This window comes from Nycticebus coucang, chromosome 9 (assembly GCF_027406575.1).
Source record: "Nycticebus coucang isolate mNycCou1 chromosome 9, mNycCou1.pri, whole genome shotgun sequence".
Taxonomy (NCBI): domain Eukaryota; kingdom Metazoa; phylum Chordata; class Mammalia; order Primates; family Lorisidae; genus Nycticebus; species Nycticebus coucang.
In genome coordinates this window covers 44,491,595-44,518,876 of record NC_069788.1, presented here as the reverse complement: position 1 = coordinate 44,518,876, position 27,282 = coordinate 44,491,595, and the positions used below count along the sequence as shown (strand labels likewise).

The 27,282-nt window shown below is 42.2% G+C and overlaps 1 protein-coding gene and 1 non-coding gene across 3 annotated transcripts; both read right to left on the bottom strand.

The window, feature by feature from the left end:
* Positions 1-3,057: 3,057 nt before the first annotated feature.
* Positions 3,058-20,942, bottom strand: TCP11 (t-complex 11). Of its 2 annotated transcripts, XM_053603241.1 has the most exons (10): positions 20,854-20,942; positions 20,392-20,529; positions 16,814-16,910; positions 10,001-10,121; positions 6,998-7,218; positions 6,118-6,254; positions 5,635-5,852; positions 5,361-5,542; positions 4,198-4,361; positions 3,058-3,490 (listed from the first exon to the last, which is right to left on the bottom strand). In XM_053603241.1, exons 2-10 carry the CDS (start codon positions 20,513-20,515, stop codon positions 3,258-3,260), a joined length of 1,497 nt encoding a protein of 498 aa, XP_053459216.1. In that variant the 5' UTR covers positions 20,516-20,529; positions 20,854-20,942; the 3' UTR covers positions 3,058-3,257. The 2 variants fall into 2 exon arrangements, with proteins under 2 accessions (XP_053459216.1, XP_053459217.1); XM_053603242.1 differs by lacking the exon at positions 20,854-20,942 and having other exon boundaries at positions 19,881-20,525.
* On the bottom strand, positions 7,325-7,431 carry LOC128595042 (U6 spliceosomal RNA). Its single transcript, XR_008382736.1, has one exon. It is a non-coding gene; the product is annotated as a U6 spliceosomal RNA (small nuclear RNA).
* Positions 20,943-27,282: the final 6,340 nt, after the last annotated feature.

Genomic DNA, 27,282 nt, shown 5'->3' with positions numbered 1-27,282 from the left:
TACAAGGAAAGTATGGCCTTTCCACAAGAATAAGAAATTGAGAGACACTGTACCTGAAAGCCAAGACACTGGACTAGAAAAAGAGTTTAACCAACTGTCTTAAGTGTATTCAAAAAGCTATAGGAAACTGTGGATAAAGGTGTTTACGCAAATAGAGAATATCAACAAAGAGATAGAAATTATAAAAGGGAATCAAATAGAAATTCTGGTGCTGTAAAGTAGCTAAAATGAAAAATTCACTAGAAGAGTTCAGAAAAAGAATTGAGGACACAGAGGAAAAAGTCAGTGAACTTGAAGAAAGATCAATTAAACTATTCTAGTTTGAAGAGCAAACAGAATAAGAAGAAAAATGAGCAGAGTATAAAGGACATGGGGCATACCATCAACTGTATCAACCGCCTATTCTGCAGAACTGGTAAAGCTGATTCCAAAATTCATTTAGAAATATAAGGGACAGCCACAACAATCTCAGAAAAGGAAAATGTTGGAGAATATACTTCCCAATTTCAAAACTTACTACAAAGCTTATAATGATCAAAACAGTATGACACTATCATAAGGAAAAACATACACCAATGGAATGGAATAGAAAGCCCAAACCATCATATACATGGTCAATTGATTTTTGACAAGTGTATGAAGACCATCCAAAGGGGGAAAGGACAGTCTGTTTAACAACTAGTCCTGGGAAAACTGGATATCCACATGCCAAAGAACTAAGTTGGACCCTTTCCTTACACAAATAATTATCAACTCAAAATGGTGGTTTCTCGATAAATTAAACATAGATTACCACATGACTCAGCAATTCTACTCCTGTGTATTTGGGTATATGCTCAATCGCATAGAAAACAAGTGTTCAGGGCGGCGCCTGTGGCTCAGTCGGTAAGGCGCCGGCCCCATATACCGAGGGTGACGGGTTCAAACCCGGCCCCGGCTGAACTGCAACCAAAAAATAGCTGGGCGTTGTGGCGGGCGCCTGTCGTCCCAGCTACTCGGGGGGCTGAGGCAAGAGAATCGCTTAAGCCCAGGAGTTGGAGGTTGCTGTGAGCTGTGTGAGGCCACGGCACTCTACCGAGGGCCATAAAGTGAGACTCTGTCTCTACAAAAAAAAAAAAAAGAAAACAGGTGTTCAAAACAAACAAACAAAAAAACTAATACAGAAGTGTTCATTGTGGAATTACTTACAAAAGACAAAAGATGAACACAACCCAGATATCTATCAACTGATGAATGGATAAAGAAAATGTGGTATATCCATACAATAAAATATCATTTAGCCATAAAAAGGAATAAAGTACCAATACGTCTAGAACATGAATAACATTGAAAACTAAGTGAAAGAAGCTAGTCACAAATGATTCTACTTATATGAAATATCCAGAGTCAGAAAACTCTGACTCAGAAAGGAGATTAGTTGTCAGGAACTGAGAGAGGGGAGAACGGGGAGTGAGTGGTTACTGGTATGAGATTTCCTTTTATGGTGACAAAAATGTTCTAGATAGTCATGATCGTTGTACAACATTGTGAATGTAATAAATGTCACTAACAGTAAATTTTATATTATGTACATTTTACCACAATTTAAAATACAAATATAGATACAAAATTATAAAAATTGCCTCGAGCCAGTGGGCAAGATTTAATGGAGATATCTTTCCTTGTTTAGGGACAGAGCTCTGTCTCCTCTATGAACAAACATAAAAAAAATCAACTCAGAATTTCTAATAAAGTGATAATTCCAGATTTTAATTATTAAGCAAGGTTCTGTAGTCAACCCAGTCTGTGCATCCACCAATAAGTCTTCTTCACAGGAATCCCTTCAGAGCACTTTTGCCTCTAAGATAATGATGCTTCCAAAATGTGGACTTTTTAAAAATTCAACTAATAGTTACAAATCAAAAGAATCCAACTAGGTAAGTTTCACTGTTTATTAAACAAAGCACTTCGTCTGGGATTCCCCATCCTGAAGCTGTCTAGTTAATAAGATTGGAAACTGAATGATCCAAGCCTTCCAACTGTTCTGGTCACAGTAAAAGTCACACTCTGTTGACATAGCTGTCATCCACCTAGGATCTACCCTTTCAAAAAAGGGCATTTCAATTAGGAGGAAAGTCTGGACCTAAAGAACTCAAATCCCCTTTCTGCTATTCTTTCTAGATTAAATGTGTTATTACTAGGTTCCTTCCATTTCCTTCCATGGTGAGAACACTGTTTTTCTTCCCCTTGCCTTGAGAACACATGAGTGAATTTCCATTTTCTCAATCTTAATTAAATGTTTTCCTCATTTTAGCTGTAATAGTTTGGGGCTGATCTGCCTCACATAGCCTGAAAATAATAGGTTAGATCTCTACAATCTCAGGAGACAAGCCAAGGTCTTTCCTAAAACATCTCTCACTTGTGATGCCAACAAGACCTCACAACCACAAATGCCCAGAGGCTGTTACATCTCTGAATGCCCATGTCACCTCTGTCAGGAAATACAGGGTGGGAAACAGGAGACTTACTGGGCTGGATAATAGGGCCAGGGACAAAACTGATCCATATTAGTCACTGACCTAAGTATCCAAGTCTGAACTCTGTTTAACTTGAGAGAGGTCCTTAATAGAAGACTTGCAGCCAGCCTCCATTTCTATCCAGCCCCCAGTATCACGCAAAAGAAGAGGAAGCTGATGCTCTTGCTATTCCTTCGCTTGTTACATAATTTGAAACCTTCAGGGGAATTTGGTCCTGGAAATGAGCTTTCTAAATTCTTTCAACCATGTTCTTTCCTGAGCTGATTTGGACAAACCATTATCTCCAAGCTGAACTAGACAAAAAAACAAAGGCTTTCGGAGAAGCCCTAATACTCACATTTCAGATAATTCCAAAATTCTCACACCCCTCAAAGAAATGCTTCACCCTTAGAGAAAATAATGCTAGCACCTGGGTGAATTCGCTGCTCCACTCTGCATGTTGAAGGGAGCACAGAGAAAGGAAAACTGAGGACTTGTTGACTTCCCAGCTAGTTGGGGGCTAAGGCTTGGCCTCAGTGGCAGCACAGGAAAGATAGAAGTTTTCTTGCAGTTCAGAAGTTTATTAGTGAATGGGTTTGGACCAGTTGGTGTTTACATCTTGATCCCTACCAGCCCTGTTGTACTGGCTGTTGGGAGGCTGATGTGTGGAGTTGCTGCTCGGCTGGTCACTGGTGATGTTACCCCAGGAAGATGACGGGCACTTTCCTGGGCCCAAGCTGCCAGGGCTCCGAGCCAGTGCTATCAGAGAGACTTCACTTTTGCTTCCTGCGCGTGGGCTGGGGACATGAGGGTTTCTAGGATCTCGGTGTAGTAGGGGCCAAACACCTGCTGATTGTGATATGTAAAGTTGACAAATTTTTGGCCCAGTTCCGCCAGCTCTGCTTCAATGAGAGTAAGGCCTCCAGGCAGGTCTAACAGAGACCTCTGCACACCAAGAACCAAACAGCATTTGAGAAACAAATGGATCCGCTGATCTGTGAAAAGACAATGAGAAGGGAAAGGGCAAATAGATTTTAGGGAGAAATGCTGACCCTGCACTCCACCACATTCTGAGTTAACTGAGATATTCACCAACCTGTCACCTATAGATAAGGAGGTTCCTATCTAGCTCTCAAGTATAAAGCAAGATCAAAAACTGGTGGATTAGTAAATTTCTGACTATTCAAAAGATTGCTTAAGAAGCCATCAGATACTAGTGGGAATCTGACATAACAGCAAGTAGAGTCATCTTTCAGATGGCTAAGGTTAAGAGCAAGTTGGCCAAGCTAATGGCCTCCATTCCAATATAGGAGTCGGGGAATCCCTACCATGGGAACATGTCTTCCAGCCTAATTCACCATCAGTTGCTTGTTAGGGAAGGTGGATATCAAATGTCTTGGACTGTAGTCACAGAATGACTAAGCAGCAGGCCAGGGTGACTTGGTAAGGTTGGTTGGACAGTGTCACACACCTAGAAATCATGACGAATTCCTGGATGGCAATCTTCCTTTGTACCATAGAGTCAGCCTTTTTTACTGAAATGGATATATTTTTTCAATCCAACATTTAAAAAAAATTAAAGGCTAAACAGTGACTTACCCAATGACCATGCCTTATCTTGGCAAATCTTTGAGTAACTCACTTCCAGGGTTAGGATTTACCTCTCCCTTCAGTGTTCTTACCACCTCACAAGCATGCTCACCAATGACACTGCGAACACAGTTCTCCTTCTTGGCAATGTTCTGAAGCTGTACTATCAGGGATGCTGTACTGTCACTGCTCAGAGCAGCAAGACCCATATTCTTGAGGCTTTGATGGATTTCCTGAGATACCTGTTCACTCACAGTCAGCATAGCCTCCTCTGGCCTAGACCATAAAAAAGAGTAAGCTGGCACCCAGCAGGTGGCCCTGGCAAGGAAGCTCCACACCAGAAGCAAGGCCTACTTGAAGGAGAATCCCAGCCATCCTCCCCACCTCCAAGCCCCAGCCCCTGGTAGGGGGGATGGACATCTTCACTGTAACCCTTAAGCTACCAACTCTTCTCTATATATGGTAACATGTTCTACTTCTCAGTAAATAAGATAAACTATATCAACTCAGGAAAAGCACTGAGTTCTGTCCTCAGATCTAAGCAGCATTCTTTAGTCCCACGGACTTTTTAATTAATTAATTAATTTGGGGAATTTGGGTCTCAATTTGTCACCCAGGCTGAAGTGAAGTGGCACAATCATAACTTGCTGCAGACTTGAATTCCTGGGCTCAATAGATCGTCTCACCTTGGCTAGGATTATAGGTGTGAACCGCCACGCCCAGCCCTTTGTTTCTATATATACATTTTTAAGATTTCCTTGGGCATTTTCCATGGCCATTTGTCCTAACTCACTGATTACAATTACAAATCTAACTTTCTAATTCCTCTTTATGCTTTGGTGTAATGGTGGACACATCGTGGATGTTCAATCAATATTGCTGACTGACTGAACAACTCTCCTGGATGTACATAGTAATACCAGTCCCCTGTCATCTACTCAACTAGATAATGACTCCTTTGTAGAAAACTACCTCTACACTACTCTTTTTGGAAGAAAGTTTTACTTTTCTTTGTCCCAGGTTTCAAGATCACTTATGGAAAGAAACAACCTTTGTGGCTCTGAAGGGCCTTTCTGAGGTTTGGGAGAAACCTTGACCCTGCACTCTACTCACCACATTCTGAGTTAACTGAATGGGAGGGGAAAGGGCAAATAGACTGGCTCCAAAGGGACTTTCTTGAGGTTTGGGATAGACAGTGAGCCATCACTCATTACCTGCCTATGTCCTAAATACCACATATCACCTTGTATTCTAAAAAAGATCTATGCACCTTACCTGGAGTTAAAGTCCTCCATCAGGGACTTGGTTATGCGTTTCAGCTTATCCACAAACTGGGGTGAGCCAAACAAAACACTGCCAGAGAAACTACTGGCCACGAGCAAGACTGAGGCCAGGATAGTTAACTGGTGCAACTGGGACTCCAGCTCCTGCAGCCGGGTTCTGTCCCTCACCAGGGTCTGGGGACCAAGGAAGAGCAGGCTGTCAGGAAAGGAGGTTCCTGATGGAAGCCCTGAATACAAAATAAGGCAATGCCCTCAGACATTCCTACCTCAGGGAACTCTTCATTCTCAGGGTCCCAGAGAAGGAGGTTCAGGAAGCCCTGGGACAGCACCATTGAGGGGCTGAGGGGCTCTGAGTTGTTGATTGCTTCGTTTGGAGAAGGGCCAGCCACACTAGAGGAATCAGCAGTGTCAGGACAAGTTGGAGGCGGCAGGGTGAGGTCTGCTGCTGCTTTGGTCAACCATTTGGTGGTATGATCAAGGAGGCCTATGATACGGAAAGGGATGTGTAACCATCTTCAGCATTTTAATCTCTGAGACTTTCAGACCAAGGTTCTTTTCAAGATAGACTCCTGGTCAATAAATAAATACTTTAAGAGTCTTTCTATCTTAAATAAATTTCCGTCTCCCTCTCTTTACCTGAGGAAGAAACTTTTTATTCCTAAAAGATACAGAATACCCTTAACATCATAAAAGTCAGATCCAAGGTCATGTCTTCCCACTCCTGCTTTCATCTTATATTTAATACATACTAGGCTGCTTATTGAGGAGCTCCTGGAATTTAGCCCGTTCATATTGGATGGAATGTTCCTGGAGGTGGGGTTGAAGGCTCTGGATAGTGTAGTTTACCATGTCCATTTTCATCAGGCCCAGAACCTGGAAGATCCCTCTGACACAGGGGGGAAATAAAATATTTATACTATGAAAAGAAATGTAGTAACCTGAAAAGGAATCACTAAATTACTAGAGTTAGTTAGTATTCTAGAGTTAGGAGGGGCCTGAAAACTAACTTACTTCTGCCTCATATATTTAGGGAAGATGACATGCACCCCAGGACCTAAGACCCAGAGTGAGTTAGTAGCATAACTGGGAACAGGTGAGTCTTTGGACATTGATGCCTCTGGTCTAGACCTTTTTCACTATGGTCATTCTGTTGTTTCTTAAAAAGGGTAGTCAGTGGAAAAAAATAAACCAGTATGTTAACAATTCTCTTTGGAAAATGGGATATAAGTGATGTTATTTCTGACTCATTGAGCCACTCACATTTTTTTTTTAACTTTTTGGGTCTTGGTTCCTATAGGTGTGAAATAGGAATAATCTCCCATCCCTGACCCCTCATAGTGTATGAACCTCGAAAACAGAAAACCTGAGAAAGGGATTTTTTAACTCTTTGAAAGAAATAATTATGTATTCTAATGTCTTATCTTACATAGAGGATCCAATCAATCTAAGGATAATCAAAAGGTCCTGCATGGCCATATTTGGAAAAGAAAAGCCAATAGACCAAAGAAGAGAGGAGTATAATCAAGTCTTCAGAAGGGAAAGACTGGTATTAAAAAAAAAAAACAAACAATGGCTATAACTCAGTGTCTGCCCGAGCTTTTCCTGGCGCAAAGACATCAAGTTTCACACCTTAGCAACTGAACAGGTTCTGTCATGTTTTCCAGTTTCTGCACTGCTTCATCTCGAACTGGTGCACACAGCAGAGTCATCATGTTGAGAATATATTTAGAGAGGTAAGGGACATCCAGGGCCCCACGTTCTGCTTTCTGCTTGAGAAAGTCCATGTTCAGAGCTTCTTCAATCTCAGTCCTTAGGCGGTTCTGGCGTGGTAACAACAGTGACAACAAGATCTGCCCAAGAAAGCCAAAGAAGTTGCATTGTGTTTAGAGCCCCAAGCTTTCTCCAATAGGCAATCCCTTTAGCTAAAGACATCCCAGCCTATGTCTTTTTTTTTTTTTAAATGTGGAATGCTTCACAAATCTGAGTGTCATCCTTGCACTGGGGCCATACTAATCTTCTCTGTATTGTTCCAATTTTAGTATATGTGCTACCAAAGTGAGCACTCCAGCCTATGTCTTTTAAGATCAAGAAGTTGGGTCCTTAAGTTTCCTATAGAATATTATTTACCTTTGGTTAGAGGCCAATGATAATTCAAGGATTAAGGGGATCAATTACAGCAGAAGTACACCTGCAAACCAACTTGCAGAACTTTTGTTTCCCATCCCACCATTTTGCTGGTTTGTGTGAAGTACTTGTATTGGTTCTAGTGAACTAGAAGATGGAAACCATTACCTGGCCATTTGAGGCTCCTTACACCACTGAACCAACTGGGTCAAAAAAGAGTTACTCTACTGGCTGGAGTAACTGACCCTGTGTACCAAGGAGAAATAGGATTGCTGCTACACAATGGGGGCAAGAAAGACATGCCTGGAACCCAGGAGATTCTTTGAAGTGCCTCTTAGTACTTCTGAGCTCAATATTAAAGGTTAATGGAAAATCACAGCAAACAAACAAAAGGAACAAAATGTCTAAGACTCAGAGGCCAAAAGGACTCAGCCTTTGTCAATGAAGGTTTGGGTCACTCCAACAGATAAAGAACCCTAACTAGCTGAAGTTCTGGCTAAGGACAAGGGACACAGAGAGGGAACAGTGAAGTTGGAAGCCATAGACATCAACTATAGCCTTTTGGCCAATTACAGAGAAAAGGACTATAAATTTTCCCTTTGCTTGTTATAAGTGTGTTTCTTTACCTAAGCTGAATGGTATGTACTAACCATTTTGTTCTTCTTCTTCCTTCCCATTATTATTTTATACACAGAACTTAACTTTACAATTTAACCTTTAGGGAACAGAATATTCAAAGACACTGCGACTGGACTTGAATTACAGCCAGTGATGGATACCATAACTATTTGCTCCATATGTTTCCTCATTGGGGGGAGGATGAAACTCATAAGACAAACAGCTATTTATTGTTAGGCAGAAATAGAGTTCTCTTCAAATGGTGCATATGGAAGCTGAGTAGCCAAAGGAGTCACTATATCATTTATCAATATATTGCCTCACAGATCCAAATCCATTGTTCTTTTCTCTTCTCTGTGAAAATGGAGCTAAGACCTTTTAATGTCTCTCTTTTATAAGATGGCACTACATATATATATGTGTATATATATATCTATATCTATATAGCATATGTATATGTATGTATGTATGTATGTAAATAGAAAGAGTCTCACTCCGTTGCCCTAGCTGGAGTGTAGTAGCACAATCATAGCTCACTGCAGCTCAAACTCCTGGGCTCAGCAATCTTCCCATCTTGTCTTCCTAGGTAGCTGAGATTACAGGCACACACCACCATGGCTGGCTTGGAGTCTTGCTATATTGCCCAAGCTGGTCTCAAATTCTTGGCCTCAAGCAGTCCTTCCTCACTCTCTCAAAGTGCTAGGATTATAGGCGTGATACAGCTATTGTACCTGGCCCTCGATGGTACAAATTTTAAGCTTTATTTGTGGAGGGTGTTATTTAGTGTTCTGTACTGTGTAACATTTGCCATAAACTTAGCAGCTTAAAACAACACATACATTTGTTATCTCACAGTTTCTGTGGCTCAGGAGTCCAGCCACAGTTTAGCTGGGTCCTCTGTTCAGGGTATTTCAAGGCTGCAATCAATGTGTTAGCTAGGCTACATTCTCATTTGGAAATTTGAGTGGGAAAGATTCTGTTATAGCATACAGTTACAAGGAATGAATCTGAATGTAAGGCCTGTGTTTAGATTCATTTTTTTGCATGTGGATGCCTAGTAGTTCCAACACCATTTTTTGAAAGATTCATTCAGTGGGAATGAATTCCTAGTAACTGTATGCTTGAGGGCAACTTGCTGTTGGCTGGATGCTACCACCCAGGTCCTAAAGAGGGTGTGCAATTCCCTGCATACCCTGCAGTTCCTGTGGCCCTGTCCATAGATAGTTTATAACATATCTGTTCCTTCTTCAGGGGCAACAGAAGAATCTCTCCTTCAGTCTGCTAAGATGGAGTCTTATATGATGAAATATAATCATGGGAGTGATAGCCCATCACCTTCGCCATATTTTACTGGTTAGAAGTTGCAGATCTCACCTACAATCAAGGGTGCAGATCACTGTGGGTCACCTTAAGGTGTGTCCACCACATATTATAAACCCAGTGCAAAGACAAGCACTTTTCTCAGGGCTCTGGTATGCACAATTGGTATGCTCCTGCAGCATGCATGGCTGCTCCAGTGCTCAGCTCTTGCAGTGCAACACCGGAGACTAGCAACTTCCCCTGGCATAGCCATACCCCCTCAGATGAGGTCCTTGACTGTTCTATTTCAGTTCTGGAGTATGGTGGATGCCCCTTTTATCTGATATTCCAAGATTCTTTAGAGTTCTCTGTACTTCTTACTAGCTAGGCCCTCATCTCTCTAATTCCTTGTTATAATAATTTTTATATTAAAATTTTCCTGTTCAAATTACTATGTAATTTCTGTCTACTTATTAGACTCTTAACTGATTCACAAACCATGTTCAGTTAAGATTTGCTAGCCACTGATACTTCAATGAGCTGGTGATGTCTAGGAATTCTATATCTACCCATAGAAGGTCAGTCACTTACCTCTTTAATTTCTTTCAGAAGTTCAAGAGCGCAGCTGAAGTCAGGGGGAGCTGCTGACATTTGCTCTTTAAGGTGGTCCCAAAAGGCATTGTGCATTGTCTCCTTGACCTTGCCTTCCAGACTGTAAGGGGTTAAATGAGCAAATTACTCCCTCTACCCCAAAAATTATAGGGTCATAATCTCCTAAGCCCTGAATAGCATTTAATATGGTAGAAGAGCACTATACTGACAAGGAAAAGCCAGGAACTATATGTGAACTATAGCAGAGTTGAATAAGCTAGGATTACACTTGGATTTCATAAGCATCAGCATAGCCTCCCAGAAGGGCTCCTTCTGATTCAAAGTAGCCCTCTGCAGTAGGAAGAACCCTGAATGGAGAAAGGATAGGTTCAATTTTAGCACTGATTGTATATCTAGCATAGATGTATGACTTAGTTTTCATTTTTGTAAATATATAGCATTAAGCTAAATGATTTCATTTTCTTATACTCCTAAAATCAAGATGCACTACCATCTATCTAGTCATAGAAGCCAGAAAGATCAGGGTTCTTTTTTAACCTTAAAAAAAATACAAGAAGCAAAGGCAATACAATTTAGAAAGAATCTTTCAAAAAATGGTGTTGGAACTAGTAGGCATCCACATGCAAAAAAATGAATCTAAACACAGGCCTTACATCCTTCACAAAAGTTAACTGAAAATGGATCACAGATCTAAATTTTTTCTTTTTTGAGACAGAGTCTCACTTAGTCACCCTTGGTAGAGTGCCATGGTGTCTTAGCTCACAGCAACCTCAGACTCTTGAGTTCAAGAGATCCTCTTGTCTCAGCCTCCCAAGTGCTGGGATTACAGGTGTGAGCTATCATGCCCAGCCATAGATCTAAATTTAAAATACAAAACTATAGGGCAGTGCCTGTGGCTCTGTGAGTAGGGCGTCGGCCCCATATAACCTAGTGGTGGGTTCAAACCCGGCCCCAGCGAAACTGCAACAAAAAAATAGCCAGGCGGGCAGTACCTATGGCTCAAGGAGTATGGCGCTGGCCCCATATACCGGAGGTGGTGGGTTCAAACCTGGCCCCGGCCAAAAAAACTGCAAAAAAAAATAGCCAGGCCTTGTGGTGGGTGCCTATAGTCCCAGGTACTCAGGAGGCTGAGGCAAAAGAATTGCCTCAGCCCAAGAGGTGGAGGTTGCTGTGAACTGTGATGCCACAGCACTCTACTGAGGGTGACAAAGTGAGACTCTGTCTCTAAAATAAAATAAAATACAAAACTATAAAAATCCTAAAAGAGGCTGGACACAGTGTTTCACATCTGTAATCCCTATACTTTGGGAGGCCAAGATGGAAGGAATGCTTGATCACACCACTGCGCACCAGCTGGGATGACAGAGAGAGCCCTTGTCTCCAAAATAAATAAATAAATAAATATAAAATAATAGGAGAAAATGCATAAGAGAGGAAAGGTGTTATGTGGGAACTCTGCATTTTCCAATCATTTTTCTGTAAACCCAAAAGTATCCTTAAAAAAAGCCTATTATTTTCAAAAGTGAAATTACAGGAATGTTCCCCCATGGATATTTATTTAAATGATATCTCCGTCCTATAGAGCTAGACCATTAAGAAGGAAAAGAACCGGGCAGCACCTATGGCTCAGTCGGTAAGGCACCAGCCCCATATACTGAGGGTGATGGGTTCAAACCCGGCCCCGGCCAAACTGCAACCACAAAATAGCCGGGTGTTGTGGCGGGCGCCTGTAGTCCCAGCTACTCGGGAGGCTGAGGCAAGAGAATCGCTTAAGCCCAGGAGTTGGAGGTACTGGGAGCTGTGTGAGGCCACGGCACTCTACTGAGGGCCATAAAGTGAGACTCTGTCTCTACAAAAAAAAAAGAAGGAAAAGAACCATTTGAAATTTCTGAGGCTATATCTACTCATTGACAAATAGCTATTGTTTTGGAGTGTTTTTTTTTTTTTTTGAGGCAGAGTTTCTTGGGCTCTGCCACCCTCAGTGTATGTAGCTGGTGCTCTATCCACTGAGCTACAGGCACCACCTAGCTATTGGTTTTCTTGAATTAAACATCCTTCCTCAAAAAAGAAAAAAAAGAAAGAAAGAAAAGAAAACCACACATACACAGGCTCCTTGTAAAAATAATACAAGTAACTGTATTATTGTATAAAACAAAAAGCCAAACTTTCTCTCCTCCCAACACATGATCTCAGTCATCAGAGGTAACCCACTATAATCTAATGGTCTAGTGTGTGCTAGAACTGTCCTGATCTCCTTTCCTCTTATCTAATTTATTCAACTGATCATAAAGTTCCATTAATTCTGCCTCCTATCATCACTTCTTATCATTAACTGGTCCCCCTGCCACCAGTCTTGTCCTTTTTTAATCTGTTTCTCACACTGCCACCAATTCATTCTATTAATAAAATCTACAATTTTTCTATGATGCAATTCTAATAATGATGTCATGCTGTGGGCCAGGTGCAGTGGCTCATGTCTATAGCCTCAGCACTTTGAAAGGCCAGGGCAAGAGGATCACTTGAGGCCAAGAGTTTGAGACCAGCCTAGGCAATAAGCAAGATCTCAAATCTACAAAAAAATCAGCTGGACATAGCGGTATGTGCCTACAAGTCTCAGCTACTTGAGAGCTAAGGCAGCAGCCTTGGCAACAGAGGAAGACCCTGTCTCTAAAAAAGAAAAGAGGCTCAGTGCCCATAGCACAGTGGTTACGGTGCTAGCCACATGCACTGAGGCTGGCAGGTTTGAATCCAGCCCAGGACAGCTAAACAACAATGACAACTGCAACAAAAAATAGCTGGGCATTGTGGCAGGCACCTGTAGTCCCAGCTAATTGGGAGGTGAGGCAAGAGAATCGCTTAAGCCCAAGAGTTGGAGGTTGCTGTGAGCTGTGACACTACGGTACTCTACTGAGGACGACATAATGAGACCCTGTCTCAAAATAAATAAATAAATAAATAAATAAATAAAAATAAATTAAAAAAGAAAAGAAAAGACCTTTGTTTGGGGACTCCTTATCACCAGCAGGATAAATTGCTCATATGACTTTTCATGCTATTGCGGTGCCTCTCTTTTTCAGTGTATCTCCTCCTAACTTGTAACACCCTGTACTCAGCTGTACCAAGATACTTGTAAAGAACATACCATATTCTACCACTATTCTGTGCTGCTAACATGTTGCTTCCACTGCCTAGAACAGGCGTCCTCAAACTTTTTAAACAGGGGGCCAATTCACTGTCCCTCAGACCGTTGGAGGGCCGGACTATAGTTTAAAAAAAAAAAAACTATGAACAAATTCCTATGCACACTGCACATATCTTATTTTGTTTTTTACATATCTTATTTTGAAGTAAAAAAACAAAGGAGAACAAATACAATCACACTGCCTCATGTAGCCTGTGGGCTGCAGTTTGAGGACCCCTGGCCTAGAACATCCTTTCCCATTGAGAGCACCTGGAAAGCACCTATTCATCATCTAAGATCCTTTGTTTTCTTTCTTTTTTTTTGAGGCAGGGTCTCCCTCTGTTGCCTGGGGTACAGCACCATGGCATCATAATAGCTCACAGAAACTCAAACTTCTGGGCTCAAGAGATCCTCTTTCTTTAGTTTTTTCTATTTTTAGTAGAGATGGGAGTCTCATTCTTGCTCACATTGGTTTTGAACTCCTGACCTCAAGCAATCTGCCCGCCTCCGCCTCCGCCTCCGCCTCCCAGAATGCTAGGATTTACAGACATGAGTCACCCCACCTGGCCCATAATCTAAGATTCAACTCAAGTCCTCACAGGCAGAATCTCCAACTGTAGGCAAATCTTTTCTGATCTTCCTTAGGCAGCCAGACACTCCCATTAAATCACATCAAGGAGTGAACTTAGTCTGATCAATTTCTGTTATTCAATGGTCTCCCGGTAAAAACTCCTTGACTGCAAAGACAGTGCCTTATTTATCTATATTGGTATCTATCCCTACCACCTAGCATTCTGCCTGCCACACAATAAAGACTCAATAAATGCCTGGTAAATGAATGCTTGAACATGGGATTTTCCCTTAGAAATCTACAGTTGTAATGAATATCATTCTATGAGCCTATGGTAAAGTCAATAATGAGTACCCTCAAACTTTATTTCAACCTTTCCTAACATAATTTTTTGTATAACCATATCTGGAAACCCAGGTCTGAATAATACTTCTTATCTCCCTTGCTTAATTTCTCCCTCTCTCATTTCCTCTACCTCTCAATACTCCCCACCAACTCCCTCACTGCCACTTATAGAAGACCTTCACTTTTTCAGTTTCAATTTTCTCTCCGCAATTGCCAGCAGTAAATCAGTGAAAGAGATGCTAAGAGATCTGAGTTTGGGTGAAAACCTGTTCTCAAAGAAGTCTGTAGACAACAGTTTGCAACCAGGAAAGGGCAAATCAAAGGAGCATGAATACCAGGGGAGCAACTTGTGACAGAGAAGAAAGGCATTTATAGTAACAGATTTCTTTTCTTTTTTTTTTTTGAGACAAAGTCTCACTTTGTCACCCTCAGTAGAGTGCTGTTGCATCACAGCTCACAGCAACCTCAAATTCTTGGGCTTAAGCGATTCCTTTGCCTCAGCCTCCCAACTGGAACTACAGGCACCGCCACAGCACCTGGCTATTTTTTGGTTGTAGTTGTCATTGTTGTTGGCAGGTCTGGGCTGGATTCGAACCCTCCAGCTCTGGTGTATGTGGTTGGCGCCCCAGCTGCTGAGCTATAGGCGCTGAGCTAATAACAGATTTCTAGCTCAGAAGGCTAATTATTTGAAGTGGCCAAATAATAAAACCATGTAAGGATGCAAACTAATCACAAGTTGCCATTTTTTATCTATTGGTGGGAAATTAAAATAGTTTAAAAATGTAAAATTCGTAATGAACCATTTAATGAATAGTTATTTACTGTAATGTCAATATAACTAAGAAGAATCAAAATAGAGCTTTGGTGAGGGTAGGAAAGCATTATTTATCAACAGAATTCAGATCCTGATAAATAAAATAAGCTGATTGGCTTGGCGCCTGCAGCTCAGCAGCTAAAGCACCAGCCACATACACCAGAGCTGGCGGGTTTGAACCCAGCCCAGGGCTGCCAAACAACAATGACAACTACAACACCTCTTCCCCTCCAAAAAACAGCCAGGGGTTGTGGCGAGTGCCTGTAGTCTCAGCTACTTGGGAGGCTGAGGCAAGAGAATTGCTTAAGTTCAAGAGCTGGAGGTTGCTGTGAGCTGTGATGTCACAGCACTCTACCCAGGGTGACATGGTAAGACTCTATCTCAAAAAAATAAAAATAAAAATAAAATAAAATAAAATAAGTTGATTTATGAAGCTGAAAAGAACACCAAGAACTGAAAACACCACTAACAGAAAATATTTTTTATCTGTTGATCTATTTAATCTGAGGCTACTTAAAAGAGTAACTGATAGGAGCTATGTCATAGGCAGCTAACAAGATGGCACCAAAGGTTTCTGCTTCCCAATACAATCATCCCATGGTATCTGAAGGGAATTGGTTCCACAATCCCCCTTGGATACCAAATTCCATGGATGCTCAAGTCCCCGATTAGAATATGGTGTAGCGGGTGGCGCCTGTGGCTCAGTCGGTAAGGCGCCAGCCCCATATACCGAGGGTGGCGGGTTCAAACCCGGCCCCGGCCAAACTGCAACCAAAAAATAGCCGGGCGTTGTGGCAGGCGCCTGTGGTCCCAGCTACTCGGGAGGCTGAGGCAAGAGAATCGCTTAAGCCCAGGAGTTGGAGGTTGCTGTGAGCTGCGTGAGGCCACGGCACCCTACCGAGGGCGATAAAGTGAGACCCTGTCTCTACAAAAAAAAAAAAATGCAAAAAAAAAAAAAAAGAATATGGTGTAGCATTGCATATAACTTATGCATATTCTCTTGTAAACTTTAAATCAACTCTAGATTATTTATAATATATAATACAATGTAAATGCTATGTAAATAGCTGTTATACCAAATTTATTATTATTATTTTTATATATTTAAAAAATATTTTTGATCCACTTTTGGTTGAATCCATGGATACAAGTGCCAACTGTTTCACATCCTTGTGTAATCCCTGCCCCTTGAATGTGGGCTGGGTTTAGTAACTCCTAACGAACAGAATGTAGCTGAGGCAAAGGGCTATCATTCCTCAGAGTAGGTAGCAAAAAGACTGTAGTTTCTGTCTTGAGCACAAGACATTCTTACTCTCTCATTCTCTCACTCTGAGGGAAGCCAGCTTCTGTGTTTAGAGCTGCCCTATAGAAAGGTCCATGTGACAAGGAACTGAAGGAGTCTCTGGGCAAGAGTCAGCAAATTGACTGCAACCTCATGAAAGACTATAAACTAGAGGCACACAATTAAACCACGCCCAAATGTCCGACCCACAGAAACTGTGACATAGTGAATATTATTTTAAGCTGCTAAAATCTAGGCTAATTTGTTAGACAGCAACGGATAGCTACTACAGGCTATTTCCTTCAACTCTGCCAGAAGAGATCTGAAATCCACCTTAACTATTTATTCCAACTATTGCTGCTTTACTAATTTACTAATTATTATTAATTAGCTGTCATTTGCTAATTAGTAATATTTGCTTCTTCAAAGTCTGATAGTAATAATTACAACTATTTTTCTTTGTTTAAGTTGTTGAAACCTCTCAAATTCAAGCCCTGATAGTATTATTAAATGAAAACACATCAAGTCTGTTCAGAAGACATTAGTGCTAAGTACATATGACAGGATGAGTAAAATGGAGAAAGCAGAAGAGCCTCTACCTGCTTGGAAGTAAAGTCTTCTCTTCCTTGTGGTAATCAGGATTCATTCCAATCTTGTTGCTCAGCTTGGAAACTTCATGAACTGTCTCTGTCAGACCTGTGACAGAAAGAACTTAAGGACAACAATGAGCCCATACAACTCTGAATTTTTATTTTATTCAGAGTTCACTCAATCTAGTAGGCCCCAAATTTAGGTTTACCAGATTTACTTAAACAGATCACACAACTATTTCTGGTTACTTATGTTTTCTGAACTTTATACCCCACGACAGTGCTAGAAACTCTCTGAATAGTCCAGCATAGGGGAAGGAGAAGAAAGAGAGCTAGTTTATAAAAAATAAAAAGTAAAACTGATTAAAAATGTTTTTCTTGCCAGGTACAGTGGCTCACACCTGTAATGTAATCCTAGCACTCTGGGAGGCTGAGAAGGGTAGATTGCTTGAGTTCAGGAGTTTGAGACCAGCCAGAGCCACAGCCAGAGCCAGAGCCAGATCCTGTGTCTAAAAAATAGCTGGGCAATCGCTGGGCATTGTGGTGGACACCTGTAATCCCAGCTACTTGGGAGGTTGAGACAAGAGAATCACTTGAACCTAAGAGTTCGAGGCTACTGTGAGCTGTGACGTCATCGCACTCTATTAAGGCTGATGAAGTGAGACTCTGTTTCAAAAAAAAAAAAGTTTTTCTTAAAAAAATAAAACCATAATCATAGTAGCCATCTGAAGTAACAAGGAAGTAATAAACCGTAATTTTCAAAAATAAATATTTATCTAAAGATATTAAAAGTCCTCTTCCCTCCTCCTGCCTCTATGTACAATGAAAGCTAAATTCTCTGGGAAGTGGAGGCAGGTGGATTGCTTATTCTAGGAGTTTTAGACACAGCCTAAGCAAAAGCAAGACCCTATCCCTACTAAAAATAAAAGAGTAAGCTGGGGGCAGCACCTGTGGCTCAGTCGTTAAGGCGCCGGCCCCATATACCGAGGGTGATGGGTTCAAACCCGGCCCCGGCTGAACTGCAACCAAAAAATAGTCAGGCGTTGGGGTGGGCGCCTGTAGTCCCAGCTACTCGGGAGGCTGAGGCAAGAGAACCGCTTAAGCCCAGGAGTTGGAGGTTGCTGTGAGCTGTGTGATGCCACGGCACTCTACCAAGGGCCATAAAGTGAGCCTCTGTCTCTACAAAAAAAAAAGAATAAGCTGGGTCTAGAGGCTGAGGCAAGGGGAGCCCAGAGTTTGAGGTTGCTATGAGCTATGACACCCTGGCACTCTACCCAGAACGACAGAGTGAGACTGTCTAAAAAGAAAAAAAAAAAAGCTAAATTCTCTCTACAGATAACACTCAGATGTTACCAAACAGGCCAATGTCATTTGGTCTTCTCAAATAGAAATTTCCAGATTTTAGGACTTTACAGACTATTAAAATTTCCAAAAATCTTTAAAGCAACTGATAACAACTTTTTGTTTTGCTAAGTATGGACAATTATACAAGCAAATTAAAAAATCCACTCTACCACCACCAAAATAATCATTTCATTAAAGAAAAACAGTTTAACCTCCAAAAAAGCAGAAAGAATATATTGTCAAAATAAAGAGCAGTCATTTAAAATGAATCAATATAGCTTTAGGGAAACTCATTACCGTATCTTTATAATTTCAGCTGATAGCCTTCTCACATAATAGGCATATATGGCAATTATAATGATTACTTGGTATAAAAAATGAAGCTGCATCATGTTTTCTTCCTCTTTCAATGAAGCTTCATAATTTGTTAAATTTGGCCTCAAAATGTGCAGGGGATATAGGTAAACTAAGTTTAGCCATGAGTCAATAATTATTGAAGCTGGATGATGCATAAATGGGGGTTCATTATTATTAGTTGCTGTACTTTTATAAATGTCTTCTATGGTAAAAAGATTAAAACATGTACAAAGGGAAAATACAATTATTATAAAAAAGAGGTTACATAGGAAAACCCTATTCTTAGAAGAATACATGATGAAGTATTTAGAGGTAAAGTCATGACTTTGTATCTTTCAGAAAGGGGGAAATATAGTATATATGGAGAGAGAAAAAGCAATATAGCAGAATATTAACAATGTGAGCATTCACTGGTTTGTTCTTTTTTTTTTTTCCACTTTCTCCAGATTTAGAATATTTCAAAATTACAAGTTATGGGGATTGTAGACCTTTATCAAAAATCCACTGAATCCCTGCTTAAACAAAAGTGAACTGAACCTTTATAAGTAGATGACTGAAGTCCCCTTTATTTTCTGCCTCTCTGAAGTCTTTAGTTCTAGCCAAAATAGCAAAACACAACCAAATATGTAAATAGAATCACTATTGATTCACTAATGCTAAGTGAGAACTAAGAGAGAAATCTCCAAAAGGAGATTGAGTTACCGCAGCCATTGAAGGACTAAGTGAAATATACACAGAAACACTTTCCAACCACAACAAATCCAAGTCCCCAGCCTGCCTTGACAAGATTACTTTGTTGCTCAAAATTAACAGCATTCAGCAACTCCCGAACAGCTCTAAAATTCAGGAAAGTGGAAGGCTCAAAGAGAAATCAGAAATAAATTGTAACTAAAATAGATTTTAAAAATCCAGATGCCAAAGACAAAGAGATTTTCAAGTAATTACAGTAATTTCATCAAGTCGACCTAATATACATTTCAAATTTATTTTTTTAAAGAACTTGGTTATTAATTTTACTGAGAGTTGTTTCGTCTATGGATTCATTTAAACAGTCGCCTCAAAACCTTAAATTGTATTTACACAAAAATTGACTTTCACCCCTGCATCAAGTTTTTAATCTGTCCAATGTGCTCGAAATATGCTTCCTTCATGCCATTCTGTTAGCCAACAGCGCCTCCATATGGCCACAAGAGAAACAAATCTAATTCAAATTGGCAGGAGGGCCTAGAACTAATTTTTTGCCTTTCAATCGTCAAGAATTGTAGTTCAGGTTGTTGCATGCACAGAGCTCTTCAGACTGATGACAGGTTGAGTTCTCCGGAGATAATTATGTATAAGAGAAATGCAGCGTGATTCCCAGTGAGCTTGGACCTACCACGAAGTGTGGAAGAGACCTCGTGTCCCAATATGAACACAAAAGAACATCTACTACAGTACAGAGCAAAAAATACGAGCCCGGGGCAGTATTTCTTCTTGAGTCAACAAAGAACTGAGAAAACACAATTCCTGTCTGGGATCATTTGGGTTCTTTAAAAATCAGCCCCAGAAATCTGCCATTTTCCACCTACAAATTCAAAATACAACAATACAAAGACGGCTTTGAACTGACTCAGCCTCAAATCTTGTCAGATTCAAGTAATTGTGCTTGGGTCACTTCTTTCTCCAGGACCAAAAAACTCTTTGAAGAGTCAACTTGGGGGCCTAAGGTCTGTAAGTAAAGGCCAGTGGGGGAGATAGGAGATGGGCAAACAAAACGGGGGAGACTAGAAAACTTGGTGGCTAAGGGTCCCCTTAAAGGGCGCTGATGTCCCGGACAGTCGGTTCCTTCCAACCGGACCCGCCTCCCTCGAAGGTGGCCAAGGGGACTGCCTAGCAGCTGGACCTACAGGGAGGCTGATCCGTGGGGCTGCTCTTATCTTCTTGAGTCCGTCTTGAAGTCTCGGGTTTACAGGACTGGCTCTCTCCATCGGCAGGATCCTTCGGGGACACATTCTCCTCGATGTCTGGCATTTTGACGACGGTATCTGGACCGAGGAGAAACGGCGCTCTGTTGGCATCAGGGAAGGGGCTGTGCAACTGCCAAGGAAGGCCCTAGGGCCAGACCGGGGGGCAGCGGGAAGGGGAGCAGCGGCTTAAGGGTCTGGGGGGCGGGGCGGACCAAAGGCAAAGGAGCCTGGAGGAGCCGGGACCGGGAATCGGAGGAAACTGAGGCCAGAGAAGGCCTCGCGCGGGGCGGGCAGCGATGAGCAGGCCCCCTCCTCCACCGCCAAGCGCCCCCATTCCCGCAATGCCCACGCAGGCCCCCTCTGACTCGGGCAGCGGGGACGCCGCGGCGCCCTGCCCCTCACCTCCTTCCCCGCCGCTGGCTGCCCGTCTACTCGGCTCCCGCGGCCCGGCGGCCTCGCGGCCCGGGCGGTACCACTGCGGCGGGGCGACCGGGCGGGGGCGGCGGCGGCGTGGAGGCGAGAAGCCCACCCGGCGCGCACCCCAGCCCGTGACGCCGGGGCGCTCGGAGGGGGAGTCTGGGGTTTGAAAACAAACCGCCGCGGTCTCCCGGGGCAACAGGGCGGGGCCCGGGCCGATCCCGCCGCCGCCGCCTGGGCTGGAAGCGGCAGCGGCTCGTGCCTCCGTCGTGGGCTCGAAGCCTCCCAGGCCTGCGGTTACGCGGTCGCTGGAGCCCGTCCCTACCGGTCACTCTGCCGTCCCCGCCGCCCGAAGGATCACCCGGGCCGCTTCGGGGAGGGAAGGAGCACCGTGTGGTGTTTCTTCAGCCTGTTGGGAGCCCCCGGAGGTGGTTTCCTCCGCGCTTCCAGGCGCTCCGCGAGCTGTGGCGCGGGCGGCCGCGGAAACGAGTCCGGCCGAGACTGGTCGGCGGCGGAGCCGGGCGGGCGGGCGGCTTCCGTTGGGTTCTTCCCGCCGTTCCTGGCCCCGGCTGGGCGGTGACGCGAGGCTGGCCGTGCTGCGCTTCGGCCCCCGGTCCCCAACCCTCCTCGCGTCCCTCCGTCGCCCCGGGAGTGGTGGGAAGACCTGGAAGAACACGGAAGGGGAGGAAGTTCCTTTTCCACGCTCTCCCATCCCTCAAATCACTGACTTAATTTCTTACCACAGAAACGTACTTAAAAATTAAAAAAGATAAAAAAAAATTATCTGTAAGAAACTCTGCCTTGACTAAGTTCTGGTTAAAACCCTTGCCCTGTTAGTGTGGATGTTTCTCGAGCAACTCTGGGGTTTTGAAGGGGAAAACTTCACAAACTTTAAAAAGTCGAATCTGGCCTGAGGTGCAGGTAGATAGGAGGGAACAGCCCGGCACCGCTACTGTTTACCCAGCGACTGTCCCCAAGCTGGACCGAGCTGCCCCTTCCTCCCGCGCTCTCCTGGCGTTTCCCTCAGCGACGTCGCCCCCAGACCCGGCAGAAGGGGGAGGAGGTTGCACGTTGACTTCAATAAAGAGTTCAATGAAATATGATGCTTCGTTATTACACAGGGAGATATTTAAGCCCAGCTGTTGATTTCTATTTTTTAAAAAAATCCAGAATTCCATTTGGCATTTTTATTTCTCCAAGAAATTTTCCAAAGTAACACATTTTCCCTACCAAAACAAACAAAACCCGGCGTTATTGTTAAACTGTCCCTACTAATGCCCAAAATAACTCAAGCAGTTCATTCATATACATTAAATAGTCCCTTTAAGTGTCCTCTTACTATCCAAATGCTCTAGGAAGGTCAGTGGGAAGAAATACCAGTGTGGGAACTGAAGCCAGAAGAGGAGGAAAAGATGGCAAGGTAGCAGAGAAAGATGAAATTAGAGTTTCCCACAGTCAACCCAAGAACAGCAATATAGGATCTTTATCATTAATAGTTATCAAAACCAAGCAGGCAAAAGTTAGAGTTTGAGGGGAATAGAAAGATAATGTGAGAGATAAATCCTTCTTCTCTTTGGGGTCTTAGTTAATAACTGATTTTTTGTTTAATGATTTATAAAATACTTTACATCACAAATCTATATGCCCTGCACACAAGTCTGTTCAGTAGGGAAGGCAAATACTATATTAGACCTCTTAAAAGGTGAGCAAACTGGGAATCAGAGTAACTGAGCTCAAACAATCCTTCTGCCTCAGCCTCCCAGAGTCCTAGGATTACAGGTATGAGTACATAGCCAAAGTCTTTACTCTTGATCATGTATTTTTTCTTAATTCATAACACTTCCCTGACTCTAGCTGAGAAGCCATATACACACCAGAAAATATAGCTAACATATAATGGCATGGTACAAACAAGAAGTGCTTTCTCTGAGAAAGGGTAAGAGATCTACCAGATGTTTGGACCAGTTCAAACCCAGACTTTAGCCAGAGTTCTAACTAAGATTCTGTAACTCATTTAGTCATTGGAGACAAGTCTCCTGTTAGGCCTGGCTCTCACTCAACCTCAGAACTCTCTTTAAACTCTCTTAATGGGTGAAATTGGATTTTCTACATACATCCATTATTTAGCAGGAATGTTCCTTCTGGGTAACTTAATACTTTTACCTTATTAAAGTGCACATACCTCAAAAGACCCATAAGACAAACATTTCTAAAGCAACCCAAGAACAGAAGTAAAGTCCCCATTTCCTCTCACATTGAAGTATGCCCAAAGCTGTACACCCAGGGTTCCCCTTTTATATTGAGATATCATATGACTTTTATCTTTTATTCCTAATGTAGCTATGTTTGTTTTAATACTAAAGTCTATTTCCCCTCCTCAAACATTTGAGTAGAATTCTTGTTCCAGAAGGAAAGGCTTTCTATACTTGTGATGCCTCTGTGTACCCCTTTGAGTACCTATACCCCAGTTTCAGAAGCAGTTTATGGTAATTTTTGGCCTACATCTAGAATTTTCCTACTCCTCAATCGCTTCCTCACATATGAGAGTTTTAACCCAAGCCCAATAGTATGATCTATTCTAATGTGTTAAATACAGTTCTGTGTACACTACCCTACAAAAATTAATTATACAAAGTCAGTTCCATTCACAAAAACATTCTGAAAGAGGGGTGGATAAAGACAAAGATATGAGAGAAATTCTCCTAGGTGGCCATAAGAGATACAGAATCACAGACTTTAACAGTAATCCTGGATACAGATTTGCTAGCTAAAATAAAACCAAAAAAATGAAAACACTTCATTTTACAAAGAAATATCTTAGGCTCAGTGAGGTTAAATGACTTGGCTAAGGTCACCAACAATTTATGGAAAATTCAGGACTAGAATCCACATCACGGTCTGTTTACTTCATAAAGTATGGAGCTATGCAAGACTAACATCTAATGCCATAAATAAATATTTGCATTTCCTAAAGAAAAATGTAAATGATAGGCCATGGAATGGAAAAAGTGAGGGATGAAGTTAAATAAAGGCCAAGACTGCATAGTGGAGTATACTGGAAGATAAACAGTCAACTAAAGTGGTAGGGACGCGTAAATACAGGGTGGGGCATTTAAATGGAACCATTTGGAATCATGTAAACTGAGATTGACTTCATTATAGACTCAAAACTATTTGCTTTAGTCTTTTGACAAATGTGTTTTCTTCACAGAACCCAAGAGGAGTATGAGAAGGGTGGAGGTAATCTGGGGGCATTCTGGAGGTAGCCATTTGAAGTTCAATGTGAAGTGTGATGGATGGGGAAACCATTACAAATCTTTAAGGAAAGAAGGCTCAAAGCAGAGGACAAACATTCTGGCAGTAGTGGTTACTGCCTACTTCTCCAGCCACGTATCACTCTGCAAGCACCACTTAACAGGCTCTGCTCCTTAAGATCCTTAGGATCGTAACAGGATCTTTGCACATGCTGTTCTTTCCATCTATCATGCGTCTCCCTGCTCTAACAATGTCTTTTCACCTTGTGACTCCCTCTTATTCTTCAGATTTACCTTATAAGGCCTAATTTTCTCAGAGAAACTTCCATGGTCCTCTGTTAGCTTCTCTTAACACCATTTTCTTCATAGCAGTCATTACATTTTGTAATCACATGTTTGTTTGCATAATTAACCTTTGTTAAAATGTCTAACTCTCCTATGAAAATGTAAACTTTCTGAGAGTAGGGGGGAGGTAGGCGAAGGGAGGGGGATTAATGGGATTACACCTGCGGTGCATCTTACAAGGGTATATGTGAATCTTAGTAAATGTGGAATGTAAAGGTCTTAGCAAAATAACTAAGAAAATGCCAGGAAAGCTATGTTAACTAGTGTGATGAAAATGTGTCAAACGGTCTATGAACCAAGTGTATGGTGCCCCATGATCATACTAATGTACACAGATATGATTTAATAATAAAAAAAAAACTTTCTGAGAGTAGGGACTGTGTGCATTTTATTCACCACTGTGCCTTGAACATAGTAGGTACCCAATCATTAATTGTGAAATGAACAAACAAGATAGACTGTGGCCTTGGAGGAGCTTTTAAACTTGCAAAGACAATGTCTGAGAGAAAAGAACCCCTCTGACACTGGAATTTCACCCAACGGGAAGAGGGCAGCAAGGGACAGTGGCACCATAGGCACTCTGTGAGGCAGGTTCCTGTTGGGAGGAGTTTTCTCTTTCTCTGTATGCAGAGCAACCCAGGGTCAGCAGCAGCCAAAAACCATGAAAAGTGACTTAAAAGTCCTCCTAAGAGCTACATCTTTTGAGTTCCCCAAACAATCGCGCCTTGTGCCCCAGGACACGGGCGCAAGAGTTACACACTTAAAGCAGTTTCCACAGAACCACATTCAGTTGGTTTTAAACTCTGGGGAAAGCTGGCAGCCTCTTTGTGGTTTTTTTTTAAAAACTAGTTAGAGGGACAATTAAACCTTTATGGGTCCCAGAATGTACCTATGCAGACATAAATAAGGAACATTCTTCATCACTGGTGAATCTACTTTCTGGCAAGAGATACATTTTTCTGCTATCATAGGACAGAGTTGAGCTCATGTCTGAGAACTTTTCTCATCAGGACAGGTGATGGGTCAGCACAAGCAGAGTTAGAACTTTGATGCTAAATTTGGCACAAGCCCTTTCTCAAAGTGGACATCTCATAGGCCTTGAGCTTAGCTGGTCTTGAATAAATCACATAAACTTCCAAAGCCTTTCCAGAAAGCTGCCAGGATTTTAGGCCAAAAAACCTCATCTTTCTCCCTCCTTGTGTTACTTGGGGCCAAAATGCCCCATTTGTCAAAGAGTACTGACTCTTTTATTCCCACTCTTACAACACAGTACAATGCATTCACATATTTCCAGCACAGTGTCCTTGAATGGTCTGGATGGGGTTTTTTAATCCAATAATATCATTAAATGCACCAGGGGGCTCTCTTCTTAAAGGAACTTCAGGGTAAACTCTTTTGTTAAGTGAAGAAGTCTTTTGTAAGGCAAATCATCAGCCTCCAATTTGTTTTCCAAATCTGAGATTTCACATAGATTTTCTTAAGCCAAGGTCTGCTTTAAATGATGGCCTGTGCATTTAAAAAATTTTTTTTTACTTTGTTTGAGACAAGTCTTTCCTGAATAGACATTATGGGGCAGGGATGAAGGAATCTCAAATACTTCAGAAATAAATCAGTTTCAGTCATTCGTGTCATCATAATTCTGTAGAACCACCAGCAAAGTACAATGGTCTTCTAACAAAGAATCCAGCCTATTTGAAGTCCATCTCAAAAGAAATTGGTGGCGGGGGTGGGGTGGGGGAGGATGTTTCGAACATTTTTATTGTGGTAAAATACATAACATAAGATTTATCACTTTAACCATTTATAAAACCATTTGTAAAAATACAGTTCAGCAGCATTAAATAAATTAAATTCACACTGTTGTGTAACCATCACCACTATCTATATCCAAAGCTTTTTCAATCATCTCCAGCAAACACTTTGTGCTCATTAAACAATAACTCCCGTTTCCCGCTCCTTAACCTCTATTCTACTTTATGTCTCCAAGAACAGAAAAAAGTTTTACGTTCCATTTTTCCTTTGGGTATTTTTTTCTTTCCATAACATTGTGGTGGGAGAACAAGGAAAGTTGTGACCATCCTTGTAGAGCCTTCCTAGTGCCACATCTCCACGCCCCTTTCCTTCACCATCAGTGTGTCTGAGATGAAGCTGGAGTTCATTTGAAGGATTTAAACTTGCAGAGGGGCTGCAGCCCCCAGCGAGAACAAAAGGTCACTGGGTCTGAGTCTCTGTTATAAGCTCAGGAATGGCAGGAATTTTCTGACTTCAATGGTCTGAGAAAATGGAACGCCATGAGTTAGATGGCTGTTTTGGTGTCTGAAGCCTATGTGGCCTCCATTTAGCACTGGTCAGTGGCAGAATAAGACACCTGAGATCTGTCTGGGCTAAGAGAGACAATAATGCAGGAAGGCATGTGCAGGGTCCTCTTGGGCACCCCCAAATTCCATGCAATGGAATTTCTCATTGAAAAACACTAGCTAAACCACTCGTAACCCCTGCAAAATTTGTGCCTTTTGTACCCATTTGCGGCTGACAGAGGCACACTCAGAATGACTCATATCCTTCGGTTTGGGTTTTACTTTGCTCATAATGCTTGCAAACTCTCAAAGGAGCTAGGTTCCTTCACCTCCCCCACCCCCACAAACTTGTATAACAGGAAACTCAGCTTATGAAAAAATCTGATTTGGGGTTGTTTCAAGAACTACTTGGGGACCCTCAGCCTCCTCTCTCCATCCCCAGGACTGTGAGCCTGCCAGGGTCCCTTGGGACAACTGTGGCAGGTAATTCCATGGCTCAGAGAAACAGTGAGCCATGG